This window comes from Apus apus, chromosome 3 (genome assembly GCF_020740795.1).
Source record: "Apus apus isolate bApuApu2 chromosome 3, bApuApu2.pri.cur, whole genome shotgun sequence".
In the NCBI taxonomy this organism is placed as follows: Eukaryota; Metazoa; Chordata; class Aves; order Apodiformes; family Apodidae; genus Apus; species Apus apus.
This window is the reverse complement of record NC_067284.1, coordinates 22,857,136-22,874,149: the sequence shown is the minus strand read 5'-3', so window position 1 is coordinate 22,874,149 and position 17,014 is coordinate 22,857,136. Positions and strand designations below refer to the sequence as shown.

General features: G+C 42.3%; 1 protein-coding gene across 3 annotated transcripts in view; it reads left to right on the top strand.

Moving 5' to 3' along the window:
• Positions 1-3,647: 3,647 nt before the first annotated feature.
• LOC127382542 (E3 SUMO-protein ligase ZNF451-like) overlaps positions 3,648-17,014 on the top strand; it is a 34,549-nt gene continuing 21,182 nt past the window's right edge. For 2 of the 3 annotated variants that reach the window (XR_007888975.1, XM_051614302.1), the window contains exons 1-9: positions 3,648-3,721; positions 4,593-4,676; positions 6,876-6,959; positions 8,123-8,248; positions 9,742-9,853; positions 10,484-10,634; positions 11,846-11,972; positions 14,738-14,891; positions 16,769-16,916. Coding sequence is in view for 2 of the 3 variants with exons in the window: in XM_051614302.1 (XP_051470262.1) it covers positions 3,680-3,721; positions 4,593-4,676; positions 6,876-6,959; positions 8,123-8,248; positions 9,742-9,853; positions 10,484-10,634; positions 11,846-11,972; positions 14,738-14,891; positions 16,769-16,916 (1,028 nt within the window). In the remaining variant the exon portion in view is untranslated. The remainder of the gene's footprint in view (positions 3,722-4,592; positions 4,677-6,875; positions 6,960-8,122; positions 8,249-9,741; positions 9,854-10,483; positions 10,635-11,845; positions 11,973-14,737; positions 14,892-16,768; positions 16,917-17,014) is intronic. The other variant, XM_051614303.1, reaches the window with a different exon arrangement.

Here is a 17,014-nt window from a genome sequence, read left to right as displayed (position 1 = left end):
TGAGGCCATTATCTTTTGTCCTATCACTCATTACCTGGGAGAAGAGACCAAGACCCACCTTGCTTGTGATGGCACTTAAGATGATCTGCTCTATTCCCTTTCCCAGCAGCTGGAGTCAGGCTGCCAGACCTGTAATTCCTTGGATCCTCCCTTCAGCCCTTCTTGTATATGTGGGTCACACTTGCTAGCCTCCAGTCAACTGGGACCTCCCCAGCTAGCCAGGACTGCTCATAAATGAAGGAAAGTGGCTTGGTTACCACTTCTACCGGCTCCCTCAATGACCTGGAGCAGATCCCATCCAGCCCTCTGTGAGTCTAAGTGGTGCAGCAGGTCACTAACCTTTTCTGCTTGGATTATGGAGGCTTCATTCTGCTCCCCATCCCTGTATTCCAGCTCAGGGGGATGGGTACCTAAAGAACAACTGGTCTTACTACTAAAGATTGAGGCAAAGAAGACATTAAGTACCTCAGCCTGCTCCTCAGCTGTTGTCACTAAGTTGAAAACTAGATAATCACGTATTAGAAACTTCAGAAGTAACTGAAAAAGAGAGGAGAGCAAAACAGCACTCCTCCCAAAATGAGTGACAACATATTATTTGCATTAATCTAAATTGGAAAAGGCTGATGGCTATTGCAGAAAAACAGCTATATGACTGCACAGAACTGGAGATGTAATACTGAAAAATAAAGCAATAATAAAGCTAATAATTTGAACTATCTGTTTCTACAGTTTAAATTTTAAGATTACCACAGAAAATAATTTGGTCATTGTTTATTATTAACTGCTCACCTGCTTTATAAGTAGGGAAGTATACTAAGATACGTGAAAAACAGGATAACAAAAAACTTACTGAAAAAGAATGGTATTGAATAAACCAGATATTTTAATGCATGCCAAGTTCATGTCCCCTCTTTTTAAGTTATACAGATACGAGTCAGAAACCCCAAACCACGAGACATCTAAATTTTCTAGATCAAGAGTAAGTGGCAGGATGCAATGCTGACATAAAAGGAAATCAGTGGTTAAAAAGGCAGTGTTTCACTCACTTTAAGGAGGAAAGACGGAAACAAGGATGTTGAAAAATGTTTAAATTCTATAAAAGAAACAATTAAGGGCACATAATGAATATGTATAATTAATTACTACATAGCATTACTGAGTTTATAAGGGCACTCCACTCAGAAACAGCTTTCACATCCTATGTCCACCCTGACTTTGTTGGGAGGTTTGGACTTCAAGGTCTTCACTCATGAAGAGTAGACCATGAGTACCCCATGCTCTCCTACTTTTGTCTGCTCCTACCTTCAGCAATCTACTGCCTGTGTCAAAAAAAAAAAAAAAATTACTACTCTTTTGCTGAGTTAGACAGTGAATGTGCCTTGCAGGTGGCCCACCAGCCAGGTCCAGGAAGCAACATCTTTTCTGTTCTCTGTGAAACAAACTGTATAAGAACTTTACTAAGCTGACCCAAACTGGGAAGCCTTTGCTTTCCTAGGAATTAGCTGAAATAAACAAATTTTGGAATTAAGAGTTTTGTTAGCATATTGGAAGTTCTGACTGATTGCATGGCAATTCCCTTACTACATTTTTTTTTCCTTAACGGTGTAGTTTTGGATGGGTCATTGTAAGAGTAAACACTTACATGAATTACTGAAAAAATCATATTCAAATCAGTGTAATTTTCATAGTGTACCAGAGCTCAGAAAAAGAATGCCACCTTCCTGTTCTAGTAACTTTTTACTATTGTGCTTCATGCCTATTCACGAGAATCAAAAGTAATTTAGTTGCATGACCGTGGGACCCTGCTTATAGGTTACCATCTGCTAGAGAGAGGTGAATCCACCTCACTAAGCAGGGCAAAGCTATTTTCGCCAGTAGAATGGGTGACCGCATAGGGAGGGCTTTAAACTAAGAATGGAGGGGGAGAGTAATCAGCAGCCTTGTGAGGGAGTGATGGACATGGTCAAAGAGCGAAGGGCATGGGGTGACATGGCAGTAATGGACACAAAATCAACAAGATGGGGCTTCAGTGGGTTCATGTCTAGTGCTTGCATGTAAGCAAGGAAACGCCTACAAGGCACTGTGATGGAGAAGTTCCCCAGTCCCTTTCTAGGCAGTCAACATGCCTCAGGGATACCTCTCTGAAGTGCCTGTATACTAATGGATGCATGGCAAATAAACTTGATGAGCTAGACTATGTGCAGTTGCAGGGCTACGATCTTTTTGGGATCACAGACATGGCGGGATGTGACCAATGGCTGGAGTTTAAAAATTAAGGGAGATTGGCTCTTTAGGAAGGACACACTAGGAAAACAAGGAGAGGAAGTTGCTCTTTATGTGAAAGAGCAGTTGGAATGTATTGAGCCCTACCTGGGGATGGTGGAGTAGTAAAGAGAAGAAAGGTAAAGATGACAATGAGTGTCCTACTGCCTGACCAGAAAGAACAAGCAGATGAAGTAGATAGGAGCAGCCTCATGTTTGCAAGCCCTGGTGCTTGTGGGGGACTCCATCCACCCAGATATTTGCTGGAAGGACAACACAGCAGCCCTTGTCTTTCAGGAAAGTGAGATTGCTTTGTGGAATACCACCTGGCTCCCCTTTCTGTGCATAACTCAATACTAAATGAAGTATCTCAACTCTGTGTGTGGATTTGCTTTTTGCACTCTGGGTGATGGACGCCACCTTTTGCGACAACAGAACTACACATCTGTCAGCCTCTCCCTGATCTCTGGGAAGGTGGTGGGTCAGCTAAACCTTGAAATGATTTGCAGGCACTTCAGCAACAAGAAAATCATCAGGAGTCATCAGTTTGGTGTTACCAAGGGGGGAAGTCATGCTTGACCAACTTGTTAAACTTCTATGATAAAATGATTGGCCTGGTAGATGAGGGGGTAGTGAGGGATATTGTCAATCTGAACTTCACAGAATCATGGAATGTATTGCATTGGAAGGTCACGAAGTTCGTGTAGTCCAACCCCCCCTAAAATAAGCAGGGATATCTCCAACTAGACCAGATTGCTGAGCCCAATCAAGCCTGACCATGAATGTCTCCAGGGATGAGGCCTCCACCACCTCTCTTGGCAACCTGTTCCAGTGATTCACCACACTCATCGTAAAGAGCTTCTTTCTAAGGTCCAAACTAAATCTATCCTGCTCTAGCTTGAAACTGTTCCCTTGTCCTATGGTTACATGCCCTAGTGAAAAGCTCTTCCCCAGCCTTCTTATAGGCCCCTTTCAGGTATTGGCAGGTGACTATAAGATCCCCCTGGAGCCTTTTCTTCAGGCTGAACAGTCCCAACACCCTCAGCCTGTCTTCATAGGAGAGGTGCTCCAGCCCTCTGACCATTTTCGTCGCCCTCCCTCGGACACACGCTCCAACAGGTCCGCACCTTTTCTGTGCTGGGGGCTCAGGCTTCCGTAAGATCCTCACAGAGAAGGTGAGGGCTGGGTAAGCCGGCAGCAGAGTGAAAACTGGCTGCCTGAAGATGCCGAGCGATGCGGCGGCAGCGCCCGGCCCCGGCGCTCCCCTCAGGAGAGGCGGCTGTCCCGCCTTCCCTCCGCCCGCCCGCCAGCCCCGGTGGCCGCCCCCCGCCTCCCCCGGAAGCAGTGCGCCTTTTCCTCCTTTGAGCAGCGACCCTGCGCGACCCGTCGCAAGGCGGAAGAGGGGAAGCAGAAAGTTATGGAAGGAAGGAGCCGCGAAACGCTGCCGCGGGAGGAGGGGGTAGGCCACGGCCCCGTCGCGGCAGCCGTGGGGGGAGAGGAGAGGGAGCGAGGCGAAGCGGGCGGCAACTACAAATCCCGGCAAGCCGCGCCATGCTCTCGCCCCGCCTTTCCCCTCCCCGCTGCCGCCTGGTTGAAGGGAAGGCGGGGGCGGGCTGGGTCGGGGCGCGGGGGTGCCCTGGGGTGCGGGGCCGGGGCGAGTGCGGCCGCGGCCTTGCGAGGGGCCGTCGCTTGGCAACCCCGCGCGCGCCGGGCCTTGTGAGGGGCGCGGGGCCGTCGCTTGGCAACCCCGCGCGCGCCCGGGACCCGCTTCCTCACCCGCCGCCCGCCCCGAGCTGCCCGTGCGGGGCCGCCCGTGCCGGGCCGGGCCGGGCCGGGCTGGGCTGCCCGTGCGGAGCGGGGAGAGACGTGAGTCAGCAAGGCTGCCCGCTGGGGCCGCGCTGCCGCGCTGCCGCCGCGCTCACGGAGACCTGCGGTTTGGCGCTGGTTTTGGAGCGAGAAGCAAAGCCGCCTGGCGCTGCTGCGGCCTGGAGGTGGCCACAGGCGTCAGAAAGGCCGGTAGCTGCTCGTTGCCCCCGAGCTCACCCCGGCTGTTAGTGAACCGCCCTGTGCTTGGGCTGTGGCCCTGGTGTTGGGCTGGGGCTCCGGCCTGCCTCTCGCGAGGGATCCCCGACCTCAACGATGGGATTTAAGTCAACGTTATTATCACTTATTCGTGTTAATGGTAATCGGTGAATGATACAGAGAGGCTTCTTGAGCGCAGACAGGCTGTAATGCCCGATTTGGCATAAACCAGAAGTGCTGTGTAGTTAAAAGAAAATTACGAAATAAACTTATAAAGCATTATTTGCTTGTTTTTTTTTTCTCTTTAGGCCATGGAGTCCCGTAGCTCTGTCAGCAGTCAAGAGAGTAAATCATCAGTTTCTGAAAGTGAAGATGATATTGAGTTTGTTGGAGTAAGTAGATCTTGAACTGGAGACAATACTGCCTGTTCTTGTCAATGTGCTGTCAGTGGCCTGATAAAATAGGAGTGGGTCTTTGTGTACTGTGTTGATGATTCTGATTATATTTTGATGGAAAGTGTTACTTCTGGATTTAAAGATAATTTGTAAATCTTTGTGGCAGATAACATGCTTATCCTAAGGGTTTATCTGCCCTTTCTTTGGAAAGGTATAAGATTATGTCATAGAGACAATATAGACTTGAGAGTCCTGGCAGATGAGTGGAGGTTTACAGTGATCATTGCGATATAGGAAAAGTCACTGTAGACACCTTTTCTGGTAATCACAGTGTATAGCATTCTGCTTCATGAATAGTTCCACTGAGGTTAATGGCATAAAGCACTGCTCATTCTGCAAAACAATGTCAAAAACACCACACTTTGTTGAAAAGAGGAAGCATATAAGGGGTTAGAGGCCTTAAACGATCTTCTCAAATTGTGAAGCACTGTATAATAGCTACAGTACAGTACCTAGTCTAATGCTGACCTGTGGCTTATGTGAATGTAGCTTTGAGATACATTTGTTGAATATCCAAGAAAAGCAGAGCGTTTTTTATGCTGCCTGTCCTCTGGCCTTCATCAGTGAAGTGGTGCTGGATGGCAGGGATATGTGCAAGAACAGAGAGATTATTTTCCCTAGGGAACAAGTTGTACAAATAAGATCAGGTTAACTGATGCCAGCACTAATAATGTCTGGTTTCCTATGGATTTGTCTGGCCTCCATTCAGTTTGCTTGGGAAGGTAAGGCAGGAGTGAAGAGATTCACAGGCTTTATGGGGTCTATAGCCATCTATGTGAAGTTTCTGAAGACACTGGGATCAGGAAAGCAAGGGACTGCATTCTTACAGATAAAAGCCAAGGCTAAAACCATTAAGGTGATTGCAGACGACAAAAACGGCTGGAGCCTTCAGACATCTTAGGGAGGAGACAAAAACGATCAGTAGCCTTTTGTGATTCACAAAGGAGGGGCAGAATGGAGGGAGACAAAAGATGGGAAATACAAAAAAGGAACACATGGCTGCCAAGCTAGAAAGACTAGAGAAGACCTCTAAGTAGTTGCTGATGGCCAGGGTCCTTTGTCCTCCGTATAGCTACGTGGAGTCCTGGCCGTGCTTTCGGGATGCACATCTTTGCAAATGAATGCTGGACAGACGATTTGGACTTGTGTCTTTGTGCTTTTGGGTATGTGGTGTGTAAAGGTGAAATGTGTGTTCTTTTATAGTAAAATGACCCTGCCCCTCATTATGATCCAAGTACAGAGAGGACACTTGTAACCTGCTTATGGAATATCTGTTTTTTTAAATAAAAAGATGAACAAACAAAACGAAAACAAACCTCGAAAAACAATGTAAAAACATTTAGCATTTCTTAGTGAAATCTAAGACTGTCCCTGTCTTGTTAACAGCCTGCTGCCCTATTGCCATCGAATTCATGGTGCAAGTAGAGTATTTTTAAAAATGTGGATCTAATGTAGTTGAGAAGGAGAAAAGGAGACTGAGGGGTGACCTCATTAATGTTTACAAATACGTAAGGGGTGAGTGTCAGGGAGATGGAGTTAGGCTTTTCTCAGTGATGACCAGTGATAGGACAAGGGGTAATGGGTGGAAATTGGAGCATAGGAGGTTCAAGGTGAATATCCGAAAAAATTTTTTTACTGTGAGAGTGACAGAGCACTGGAACAGGCTGCCCAGGGAGGTTGTGGAGTCTCCTTCACTGGAGACATTCAAAACCCACCTGGATGCGTTCTTGTGTGATGTGCTCTAGGTGACCCTGCTCTAGCAGGGGGGCTTGGACTAGATGATCTTTCGAGGTCCCTTCCAACCCCTAAGATTCTATGATTCTATGATATAATGTAGTTAAGCAAGCCAAGAATGTTAATTTGATACTTTTTTCTGGTTGATACCTATGTGTAAGTTGGTGCTGAAATTATTTGTAAATACTTATTTGCATGTTTTGCCAGTTTCCTGCATTAGTCTGTTAAGTGGAAAAGTTGCAGTGCAGAAATACTAATACTGCACACTCCTGAAACCTTGGTGAATTTCTCCTTCAGGTATTGCTAATGCGGACAATACGCTGCAATGCATGCAGCATTTTATCTCTGAGGAAGACAATTTAATGCTTGTGTGTGTTTTTAGCACCCCTTTTTTTTTTTCAGGAAGGACCTTTGAGACCTGTAGTTGAATGCATTGATCTTGTCAGTAGTGAGGATGAAGAACCTAGCAGCAGTTCTTATGTTCACGTGAGTATGCTGTAATATATTCTGGGACTTTTCAGTTGATTAAAATATTCTCCTGTATTTTTTTCTAATCAGTTACTCTTAAAAAAAACAAACACAACAAACTTAAGAGCTGTTTTTAACAAGTAATAAGTAAATAAACCAACATCAAAGTCTTGATTTTTGTTATCTACTGTTGAGAGGAAGGCAAGAATGCCAGCTCTTCATTTTTTTCTAATTTGTTTTTTGTCTTCTTGGAACTGACTGGGAACTTTTATTTGGCTTTCAGTGGTTTTAGCAAGTGCGTTGAAGAAAAATACCACTTTGCAAGCAACCTCAGAAGTCAATGTGTCTAGTCTCTAGCCTGCAAATGTATTTGGCTTACTGCTAGGGGACTTTATACCGATAACAACCTGGTCTTACCTCACCCTGATTCTTCATAATCCCTCCTAAAAAGGTATGAGTCAGAAGCAGGCTGGTCAGTTCATATACCCCCATTGTGCCTACTCAGCAGGACTTCTGACAGGGACAGTGACAGAAACTTGCTGTTGGCAGCAGTGGCCATCTGTTAACTTTTGTTTTCTAGTGTTGCACTAGAGGATGTGTGTAATGAACTTGGTTTTTAAGAAAAGGTGAGTTTTCTGCTTATGCAGAGGCTTACGCCACAGTGGTGATTGTTCAACTTGGTCGTGTAGCAGAAGAAAACTACAGTGTGTGGCCTACCCCTTATGCTAGAAAAATCTAATGATCTGCCTGTCTGAAGGTACTGGGCAATGTTGTCTTAGAGCAAGAATTATACCAGTTCTCAGTTTTTTTCACATGGGTTGCATGTTGCCTTTGAAATATTTAGGATTTTGGTTTACCTACTTAGAATAATTTACTGAATTTTTAATTTGTTGGAGACTTCTAGGGTACCCAGCACAATCATCCATGTGCCTTCTAGTGTTTTGGTGAGGCCAGCGCTGATGTTAAATTGCCTTGAATATGTAGAGTGTGGGCATTGGTTTCTTTCTCTTAACAGAAGTTACAGATACTGATAAATAGGAAAACTAGCAAGGTAGATCGTGGAACTTAGGATCAGAGTATCTGTACAGAATTATGTCCTGATCCTTGGCCATCACTTTTCACCATATTAGTGCCTGTTACTTAGCAATTACCAAATAAAAGTTTTAACTTTTCAATTGTAGAGAGATACTAAGCGTAAAGATCACGTTGACTATCAGAAAGAACGAGTTGCATCAACCTTGGCTCGTCTGGCGCGCCATGTTGAAGTAGAGAAACGGCAGAAAGAAGAGAAGAACAAAGCCTTTAAGGTATTAGACATACTTTGTTTCAGTAGAATTGCACAGCACAGGCCTTGCAGTCAGGAATGTGTTTGTTTTCACTATGAAGTAAATAAAAAGATTGGTGAGCCAGACCTGGAACTAGCAATTAGAGATTTCTTTTTTAATTCCTGGGCATCTTTTGAAACATAACACGGACTTTGTATCTTCAGTAGCTTTTAACTGGTCAATTTGATAGCCTTATTGGAATTCCTAACCGGAGGTGGGGGGGGAACCCCAACTAACTTAATGCAAGCCAGTGGCAAAAACTTGTTGTCTTGTTTGTGTATATATAGCAGAAGGAACTTAGCATCAGTTATTGTGCTTAAATAATTGAAAAATTACAGTTGCCACAAACCACCATGCAGTAGACCTAGCTATCTACTTGCTTTTGTCTGAGATATTCAGGAAGTTGTCTGCCACATTAAATCTCTATATCAGCTAATATTTTATAATGGGATACATTTTTCAATGTATAAGACATAATTTTAAAGTTGAATCATATTAATTGTATTGTGCAGCCATTTTTATTACAAACTGGGAGATGCAGTCAATAGGCTTAAGAGTGGGACCTGGACAGCTTGAAGGAATGGGCTTACAAGAACCTCATGAAATTCAACATGGACAAATGCAATTCTAATATTTGTGAAACATGTTGACTTTCTAGCCTAATTTTCTGAACACTATTAATAGCTTTTTAAGTTACATAATTTGCTGTATTTACAGCTTCATATAATCTACAATAAACTATGCAACGGTAACACAGCAGAGTAAAAGGCTGTTAGATATAGTCCAAAGTAGTCTGCAAGTCCAGAGACCCACATCCTTCTCCTGTCTCCTCCACTTAGAATTTGGCAATCTGTTAACGTCTCTTATGTACGGCTTTTCAACTGTAAAGTGGAGTCACCCACTGTCAGGCTAAAAATTCCTTTTGTTTATGATGAATATTTTCCTGCTGGGTGGCTCCTCACGAGGTAGTGCAATCTGAAGAATTAAAATTGCTCTTTAAAGTGAAATTGCCATTTATGTTTATTTTGCCTCAGCAGTGGGACAAATTGACTCTTGTTTCAATAATCACTTTGTGCTGCATTTTTTTTAATTATGATTTGTCTGTTTTTATAATCTTACGGTCTCAAAAATCATCTTGGTTATGTATGTGCTTCAGAAAGTTCAGTAGGTGCAATAACAGTAAATTATTGACCGAAGCTGTAGCTTTTATTTAGGGCATAACAATTAGTTACTCTTCAATTATTATTATTTTTTTTTAATTTCTGCTACACTCCATCCATATTATTTTATATAGAAGTCAATCAGGTTGTTCAAGATTATTTCCCCTCTCCCCCTCTTTGGTTTCTGTGGGATTTTTTCCCTTAGGTTTTTAGACACCCACAGTTAAGTTTTGGTATACATACTTTAATCTTTAATTGTTTTGGTTTTTTTGTCAATTTAATCACCATTTTGCCTTAATACATTTTCACCTTCAGGAGAAAGTTGATTCCCAATATGCTCAAGCATTGCAAGAACTAGAATTTATTCGGCAGCACACTGACACAGAAGATGCAAGATCATGTGTCAGACAGTGGTTAAAAATGCCAGGTAAGTATAGGAAACTTAAGTTTGTTTTCTAAGTCCTGTGTTACAGAGTAGAAGTCTGATAATTGCATTGAGCAATATTGACATTGAGCTTGCAGGTGTCTGTAATGCATAACCAGATCTTAAAATACTAAGTTTGCTCAAGTATGTATTTCAAAAGTTCTTGTACACTCACTTCCATAAAAGCAATTTTTCTGATGTTTTGCTGCTTAGAAAACTTAATATACAAAGTCTAAAAATCGCTAAGGCTATGTTAACTTCTTTTATAAGCAAACTTGCTAGAAAGAATAATGTAACTGTTGAACTGTTGCTCAGGAATATATCTACATAAGTAAGTCTAACTTCAGGAAGTTCAATGAATTTAAAATATTGTCTGGACGACCTGGAGGAAGGGTGTCAAAGTGCTCGAGAAGCACAATCCTACTGGAGGTTGAAAAGACAGATTCTTCAACTGAAAGAGCAGACTTTATGTAGTTTGATTGCATTACAGTGCATTGTTACATTGTTAGCTTGCTTTAAAGAATTAATATAAGTTGATTTTTTAAAATGCTTAGGGCTTGTGTGTTATTTTGTTTGTTTTCTTAAGCTTTTATGATTCAGATTCTGATTTAAGTGCTTTATTTTACAACACAGATCTTGAACCAGGCACCATTAACAGTGGAAAAAGGCGTATTTGTAAGAGGGCAGGTCAGGCAAGAGTCAACCGCAGTCCCATATCTTGTCCTGTGATGCACTGTGACAAGGAGTTTGATAATGCAGCTCTTCTCCTAGGCCACCTTCAAAGGTAAAGACATAGTGAAAGAGCTCAGTGCAAGAAGTAATAGTGAAAGAATGTGCTTGAACTTAGAATGCCAGCATCAAGTCTACTTTAAACCGTCTATAGTGACAAAATTCCATTTGGAGAGCAGATTAAAATGTTACAGATTGTGTACAGATGATGTGATGAACTTCCTGGTTGGATGGGTTTGGGTTTTTTGTGGTGGGGTTTTTCTTGTTTGGTTGGTTTGGGTTTTTTTTGTTTGGATTTTTTTCTGTTTGGTTTAGTTTGGTTTTTTTCTTCAGAATTGCGTTTTTTCCTCTTGTTTAGCCTTTTTTAATATCTGGGATTTTTTGAGAAACAAGATTTTCTGTTCACCAGTTCTGTTATTTTTTTCATCCAAACTTGAAAAAGAGCAAAAGGCTAATGTATACAATTTGTTGATAAGATAAAAAAGATCTTCCTAATGAAGGGAAGGAAGAGCATGAGTTGTAGGCCAAACATCTGTTCACAGTTGATCACTGCTAATCAGCACTCACTGTTTCTGGCATCACTTCCAGCATGTACTGCCTTTTAACTAGTGAATATGTCATGGGGAAGGTAGCAAAGACAGAAGTTGAAGGGAGTTTTTTAGGTTAACCCTGATAGACAGCTGAGTCCAGCACAGCTGCTCACCCACTCATCCTTGTGGGATGGGAAAGAGAATCAGAAGGGTAAAAGTTAGAAAACTCTGGGCTGATATAAAAACAGTTTAATAAGTAAGGCAAAAGCTGTGCATGCAAGCAAAGCCAAATAGAGAATTCCCATCAGTGGGCAAGGCTTCATATATTACACATGATGGTTACTTGGGAAGACAAATGCCACCACTTCAAACATCCTCCCTTCCTCCTCCTTCACTCAGCTCTTATTGCAGAGCATGGCATCATATGCTATGGGACATCCCTTTGGTCAGCTGGAGTCAGGTGTCCCAGCTGTGTCCTGGCCTCTTGCCTACCCTCCTAAAAACACTGTGATTCCTCTGTGAAGTGGTCATTTAAACAGGTAGGCTGCAGGGAGGATCACCTCTGTGTAGGATACTTCAACTGATAGTTAATGACAGAGGAAGTAAGAAGCCTTACAATTAAGGTAGCTTTGATAGACTTTTGTCCAGCAACTTGAATAGACAGGATTTTTCTCATGAAAATAACATTTTTACTATTTAGAGAGGACTAGTTTTTTAATTATTTTTTCCTTTCTAGGTTTGATCATTCTCCTTGTGACCCAACGGTCATGTTACATGGACCCTCAGATAATGCTGTTGCCTGTGTGATATGCGGCAAAATGTTTCCAACCTCTCAGCAGTACAGTGATCATCTTTTATCTAAGGCAAGATTGTAAGGATAAGTAACTCACCTGACTGAACATAGGAGAGAGTTTTCAAGATGTATACTTAGTATTTTTAACCCTCTTTCTCTCCCCTCCCTTCTTTTAGTCTTCAAGATAGTTTGCCCCCTCCCTGGAGATGTTCAAGGCCAAATTGGGCAGGGTTTTGAGCAACCTGGTCTAGTGGAAGTTATCTCTGCCTATGCAGGGGGATTGGAACTAAATGGTCTTCTGCATCCCTTCCAACCCAAACCATTCTGTCATTCTATGTTAGTTTTTCTTATTCTGCTGTGTTTCAAACATCTGATGTATCCTGACAGTATTCCCGTTAGATCTGATCATTAGGTTGTCCTTTTGAGAAGACTGTAGTTCTGTCTCGAAACTCTTGTCCCTGTATTGGCAGTACCTTTCAATAGCAACTTTTTTTAGCATCTCAAAAACTATGACAGATAAAGGCAAGAAGTTAGGGTGAAATAAGTGATAGTAAAGAGAAGCAGCAGAAAAGGGGTGGGGGAAAAAGAGGGAACAGAATGACAAAATAAACTTGAGTGAGTCAGATGCAACTGTTTCTTCTCGGTTTCCAGTCTCTGATAGATTTATTTGCTGCTACTCACAGAAGGGAAAAGGATAGTCTAGCGTTTGAGCTTTGATTTGAATATAAGCTAATAGTATCTGCTTTTTTGTTGTTGTTCTTCCTTACCTCCACTCTTTATTTTTTTTTATAATGCTATCTTTTGCTTCTATTCATAACTTATCGCTGTAACACCTCAGCTCAGTGACAGATACTCAGGTGTTATCTTCAGGGTGCATGGTTTTATTTAAACAGGCTAATGTTGAATTTAATAATGGATAATAGTTTCGAAAATTAGTGTTTTAATAACAAATATTGTGATGTACCCACCTCTTCTCCAGAAGCTGTGTTAATTTCACAGGAAGTTTTAGGTACTCTGAAAGATGGATTGCTTATAGCTAGTAGTAACTCCTGATGCATACTCATATCACATAATCATCATGGTTAGAAAGGACCCTTGAGATCACAGAGTTCAACCATCAACACAAAAAAATCCAAAAAACCCCCCACAAAAACCACACAAAAAAACACCCACAAAAAACCAAACCAACCCACAATTTTGGCCACTAGAGCAGGTCCTGAAGTATCACATCTACACATTTCTTGAATACCTCCAAGGTTAGTGACTCCACCCTGGGCAGGCTGTTCCAGTGCCTGACCACTTAATTCAGTATAGAAATTCTTGAAAGACTGCATCATACTTTGCCCCTGCTCTTTTTGCATTGCTTCCATGTTGTGTGCCTATGGTGTGTCCAGGGGTGTTAGCAGGAGTTACAGGCAAGTTTGGTGAAAGTGTAGAGTCTTGCATCTGGGGAAGAACAACCCCATGTACCAGTACAGGTTGGGGGCTGACCTGCTGGAGAGCAGTGTAGGAGAAAGGAACCTGGGGGTCCTGGTGGACAGGAGGATGACCATGAGCCAGCAATGTGTCCTTGTAGCCAAGAGGGCCAATGGCATCCAGCGGTCTATTAGAAAGGGGGTGGTTAGTAGGTCAAGAGAGGTTCTCCTCCCCCTCTATTCTGCCTTGGTGTGGCCACATCTGGAGTACTGTGTCCAGTTCTGGGCCCCTCAGTTCAAGAAGGACGGGGAACTGCTTGAAAGAGTCCAGCGCAGAGCCACAAAGATGATTAAGGGAGTGGAACATCTCCCTTACGAGTAAAGGCTGAGGGAGCTGGGTCTCTTTAGCTTGGAGGAGACTGAGGGGCAACTTCATCAAAGTTTACAAATGTGTTAAGGGGGAGTGTCAGGATGATGGAGCCAGGCTCTTTTCAGTGATGTCCAATGATAGGACAAGGGGCAATGGGTGCAAACTGGAACATAGGAGGTTCCATGTAAACATCAGCAAAAACTTCTTTACTGTGAGAGTGACAGAGCACTGGAACAGGCTGCCCAGAGAGGTTGTGGAGTCTCCTTTGCTGGAGACATTCAAAACCTGCCTGGACAAGTTCCTGTATGATGTGCTCTAGGTGACCCTGCTCTGGCAGGGGGGTTGGACTTGATGATCTTTTGAGGTCCCTTCCAATCCCTAAGATTTTGTGGTTCTGTGAAAGGGGATGACTCTTGCAGTGAACAAGAAGATGGGATTTCCATTTTGGTGTGGAAGGATGAGGAGATAATCCTCAACAAAGCTGTGGAAGAAAGCGTAAGCATTTCATGAAGATTCTTTGGGTGACATAAGCAAAGGAGTAAGCAATTAAAAGACCTTTGCCTTGAAGGCAGAGATCTGAAATTAATGTAGAAGGCAAAGAAGGTGAAAGGAGTTGACTTTAGTAAAAGTCACAGGCCTGTCAGGCTACTGTGAGGAGCAGCATTTTGAGAAGCTGGAGGTTAGCAAGATTTGGGAAGAACTGACATGAAGAAAAACTGATGCATTAGTGACAGCTTTTTCTGAGAGGTTGGGTGAAAGGACTAGCTAAGAACTGATGGAGACTGTAATTCCTGGGGAAGGTGGTTGTTCCCAGTGATGCAAGAAGGCAATGAAAAAGTTGCCAGTGTAATAAGGACGTGGAGCTGAGTTTGACAGTGGCAGTTTGGCCAGTCCCTTGTGTCTGAGCTGAAGTGCATAAGGGTATTCTGTAGATAAACATAGATGTGGTAGCTGAAAATCTGAAAGTGAAAATATTGCCACAGAATGGAAGGAGGAATAGAAGGAAATGAGACTTAATATTTTTCCTAAGTAGATCATTTTCTCTTCTAGCTAAATGAAAATGATGGACATAAGAAAGATCTCCCTCCACAGCACATTCAGTGTTTTGCATGTCCAAAATGCTTCCTCCTTTTTGCCAAGAGAGATGGATGCTTGCAGCATATGTCAGTAAAGAAGCACTTCCTTCAGGTTCCTAAATTGAGTGGTATGTTGCTCCTAAGTGCACTGCTTTTCATTCCTTCTGATAATTGATCCTTATGATGTAAAGTGACTTACATTTTTCTGCTGTGAAAGAAAGCTTATGTTTTTTAAGTTTGTTTTTATTGAATTCTTGTTTTTCTTTTAAGGTCTCAAATGTGATATAGTTCTGTAAAAGGAGATGCTTTGAAATTCATGTTTTTGTGTAGAAAAGATTCCTCCATCAGTTGCTGTATTTAGAAGCAGACTTGCCTTTATCTCTATGCTGTAAGGTCTCTCATATAAGCTTCTTATCCTCCAGTGACTCTGTGCAACTACTATCCTAAATAAGTTTACATTTAGGGTGTTGGTAGGAACTCAGACCAAAACACAGAAATTGCTTTTTCAGTTCCAGTCAGACTGATGTTCCTTCCCCTTACTGTACTGTGTCAAGTCTGCTGGAGGCTATTTTTCTTGTCAATGTCCTTGGCATTTCTGATGGAAAAGACTTGTGAAAATTTCTTCTCTGTATAATTGAAAATTCAGCCTGCTTAGCTGGAACAGTGCTACCAGTCTGGTGCCTTGCACTTGCTAAAATACAGGAGGCTAACATACAGGTTATCTTGTGAGCTGGTAACATCCTGAACCATACTTGTTGGACTCCACAGGAAATACCTGACTGATCATGGTCTTGAAAAAAGAGTTAATAACCATCATAGCTGTGTTGACTTCTTAGCTTTGTCGTAAGCAGTAGGCATTAAAGCATTTACTTTAATGTTAGGTAAACAGCTCAGACAGCTGAGATTTAGATGAAGTTGACTTCTTATTTAAGAAGATGCCATGTTTTAGATAGCATAGTCTCAGGATAAGCCTAGATGTCCAAAAGGATTGGTATAGTTATTTTGCATCTTCAGAAATCAGTCTTCCACTTCTGACCTGCCCCAGAGAGGCAGTAGGAGGTATGCAGTAAAGACAGGCTTTGAAGGAATCTTCTTGCAGGTTGAGTCTGCCTGTCACATAAAAAGTGACAGTCAGCTGCACAGTTCTGAGTTCTCTTATGTTTGTAAATGTAATGTACTTTTTTTTCTCAAATAGGTTATTAATTCTGAATAGAAAGTGCTCGGTTTTTTCCTTCACATTGATAGGTCTTTATGGTTAATACTATCAGCATGCCCTGAAAGATCTGGCAGTGAAGTTAGTTGAAAGGCATAACCTCAAGTTACTGCCTGCTGATTATCACCCGTGGCTAAACAGTAAATTCAAAGACAATTTTTCTCATAAGGTGCAGAAAATTAACAGCAATATAAGCCATTTCCCATTCACTTTCCAAAAGACTTTTTTTTTTTTTTTTTTTATTCTGCTGGTACCTCAATTAAACATGGAGTATGTGCTTGGAACAACAGAAAGTCCTGCCCCTAAAAATGTAAGGGGAATTAACATTTGAGGATGAGGAAAGAGAGAGATGGTCAGAGTATGTGGGAGCTTGTTAAATTGATTGCATGATCTTTCTTTTTTTAAATACACTGTGTCTTTAAAGAAAAGTGTATGTTGTAAGAGTAGACAGATGGTGATAGATGGAGGGGAGGAAGGCCAGTAACAACCTTCCTAAGAGAGATACCTGACTTGACCTTGTAGGAGGAGGAAAAGGGAGCAGAGTCAGTCACTAAGTATGAGAAAGCAAGATGCAAACAGATTCAGATAAGGGATTGTTTCAGAAGTTTAAAAAACTAAGGCTATTTTACTTAAAGCTTCCACTGCTGGATTATTGTGACTCAGCTGACCCATGGTAACTTGCTTTCTGAACTCTGTGACAAACAAGTGCAATGATAACTATATGTCATCTGAGCTGAAGTACAGTGAAAGAACTCTTAACGTGATTGTACTTTCTGCCATTCCTTATTATAGATGAAACAAAGGCTGGCCTTCCATTACCTTTCCCATCCTATGCAAAGAACCTTCTGATATCTTTGTGCAAAGAGGTCCCCTTCCAAGTGAAGTGTTTATCCTGCTACCAGACACTACGCTCACATATAGAATTAACGGCTCATTTCAGGTTTGTGAGAGACAGCTGTCTTTATAATGTGATCAATAACAGATGGGCACATGTGTTCTTGTTGGTGCTACTGCATTTTGGGGCACCCAAGGGCCATC